The 2,595-nt window shown below is 36.5% G+C and overlaps 1 protein-coding gene across 1 annotated transcript in view; it reads right to left on the bottom strand.

Moving 5' to 3' along the window:
• Positions 1-570: 570 nt before the first annotated feature.
• The window catches only part of LOC141060435 (uncharacterized), an 87,145-nt gene continuing 85,120 nt past the window's right edge, over positions 571-2,595 (bottom strand). Inside the window, exon 8 of the mRNA XM_073556684.1 lies at positions 571-2,396. Within this exon, the coding sequence (XP_073412785.1) occupies positions 757-2,396 (1,640 nt within the window). The 3' untranslated portion in view covers positions 571-756. The remainder of the gene's footprint in view (positions 2,397-2,595) is intronic.

Raw genomic sequence — 2,595 nt, 5'->3', positions numbered from 1 at the left:
GATAGGGTTCTTACTGAGCATACTGTGTATGCCAATATGCCAAAAGCTCCTTTTACCACCTAATAATATTAGAAGTTGAGCTCATGTCATTAGCTCTTAAACTCATGAACTCCTTATTTTTCGTACATATGTTATTTAAGTGTTAGAACCACAAAACCGACCCTTACTTAGTCTGTAACCCCTTCTGGGTGCTGATGAGTTACAAGGGCAGCTGGGGGCCAATCACTGTGCATCAGTGCAGCTTCACACTTAGAAGACTTTTTCAGAATAGGTTGACTTTCTACATCACACTGTCATAGACGCTATATGTACAATGAACTAGGCATCAGATATTGTCCTGTCGCAGTATGGTGCCTTGTGGACACTTTCGTTCTGAGGTGGTCAAATCTCCAGTACCAACCACTCCTAGGTGTAGACTAATGATACCTCTTGATGAGGCACAGAAACAACATCATACTTCCACCAAAAACTCTATTCCTAGTATGTAAAACTATGGATAATTTTCAGAAATAGAAAGTGAACTAATAAGATTCACAAAGTTATATATTTATACACAATCTGACGATCAGCTCAGGTTCTGGAGGAGATATTTTACTGTTAAGACGTTTTAGGATACAGTTGTACATTAATACATAATATTCTGAGTACGATAGATGTATAGATATTGTATCTGGATCCTATTTGCTGTTTGAATGACAGCCACTTATTGGCAATTAGATAGATTTCTTAATCATCATTTCTTTCACTTTAAATACGTCACACAATACATGAAAATGGCTTCTCCTCTGTATGAATACTCATATGTCTATTAATAGCAGATTTGTGAGCAAAGCATTTCCCACATTCAGAACATGAAAACGGCTTCTCCCCTGTGTGAGTTTTAAGATGCTCAACAAGCTGTGATTTCATATTAAAACACTTTGAACATTCTGAACATGAGAACGGCTTCTCCCCTGTGTGAGTTTTGATATGTGAATCAAGCTGTGATTCCAAGATAAAACATTTTCCACATTCTGGACATGAAAATGGTTTTCCTGTGTGAGATATCTCATGTGAAATTAAAGATGACTTTTGGGTAAAGCACTTTCCACATACAGTACATGAATATGGCTTCTCCCCTGTGTGAATTCTTTGATGCCTAACAAGAGTTGATTTGTGGGTAAAACATTTATCACATTCCGAACATGAAAATGACTTCTCTCCTGTGTGAATTTTTATATGTGCCGCAAGCACTGATTTCCGTGAAAAATATTTTGCACATTCTGGACAAGAGTACGGCTTCTCCCCTTTGTGATGAATTCTTATATGTACAGCAAGACTTGATTTACTGGTATAACATTTCCCACATTCTGAACATAAAATAGCCTTCGTGCCTGTGTGACTTTTCTGATGATCAATAAGATGTGAATTCTGAGTAAAAGATTTCCCACATAGATTACATGAAAATGGCTTCTCCGCTGTGTGAATTCTCATATGTCTAACAAAATTGTATTTGTGATCAAAACCTTTTCCACACTCTGAACAAGAAAATAGCTTCTTCCCTTTATGAGTTTTTAGATGTAACATGAGCTCTGATTTTCGATCAAAACACTCTTCACATTCTGAACAAGAAAATGGCTTCTCCCCTGTGTGAGTACTTTGATGTTGATAGAGATATGATTTGTGGATAAAACATTTTCCACATTCCTGACATGAGAATGGCTTTTCTTTGTGAATTATCTGATGTACAATTAGAGTTGACTTTTGTCTAAAACATTTTCCACATATATTACAAGAAAATGGCTTCTCCCCTGTGTGTATTCTTTTATGGTTAACAAGATCCGATCTCCATGTAAAACATTTCTCACATTCTGAACATGAAAATGGCTTCTCCCCGGTGTGAGTCCTTTCATGGTTAACAAGTTCTGATTTATGGGCAAAACATTTCTCACATTCGACACATGAAAATGGCTTCTCCCTTGTGTGAGTTCTTTCATGGTTAACAAGTTCTGATTTCTGGGCAAAAGATTTTTCACATTCTGAACAAGAAAATGGCTTCTCCCCTGTGTGAATTCTTTGGTGTACAATTAGAGTTGTCTTTTGTCTAAAACACTTTCCACATAAGGTACAAGAAAATGGCTTGTTACCTGTGTGAATTATTTGATGTCTAACAAGTTCTGATTTATGGGCAAAACATTTTTCACATTCTGAACATGAAAATGGCTTCTCCCCTGTGTGAGTTCTTTGATGTACAATTAAAGTTGTCTTTTGTCTAAAACATTTTCCACATATGGAACAAGAAAATGGCTTCTCCCCTGTGTGAATTTTTTGATGTCTAACAAGATCTGATTTTTGGGTAAAAGATTTCTCGCATTCTGAACATGAAAATGGCTTCTCCCCTGTGTGAACTCTTAGATGTGCGGCAAGGGTTGATTTAGTACTATAACATTTTCCACATTCTAAACATAAAATAGGCTTCAACTCTTTGTGAATTTTCTGATGGGCAATCAGAGATGAATTCTCATAAAAACATTTCCCACATTCTGGACATGAATATGTCTTCTGCCCTGTGTGAGCTATTTGTTGTTGAACATAACTTATGTGAATTTGCCCCTC

Source organism: Dendrobates tinctorius, unplaced genomic scaffold (assembly GCF_039654945.1).
Source record: "Dendrobates tinctorius isolate UK_male_01 unplaced genomic scaffold, ASM3965494v1 ptg000237l, whole genome shotgun sequence".
Taxonomy (NCBI): Eukaryota; Metazoa; Chordata; class Amphibia; order Anura; family Dendrobatidae; genus Dendrobates; species Dendrobates tinctorius.
Note: the sequence above shows the minus strand (reverse complement) of the source record. Positions and strands in the feature narration are given on the sequence as shown.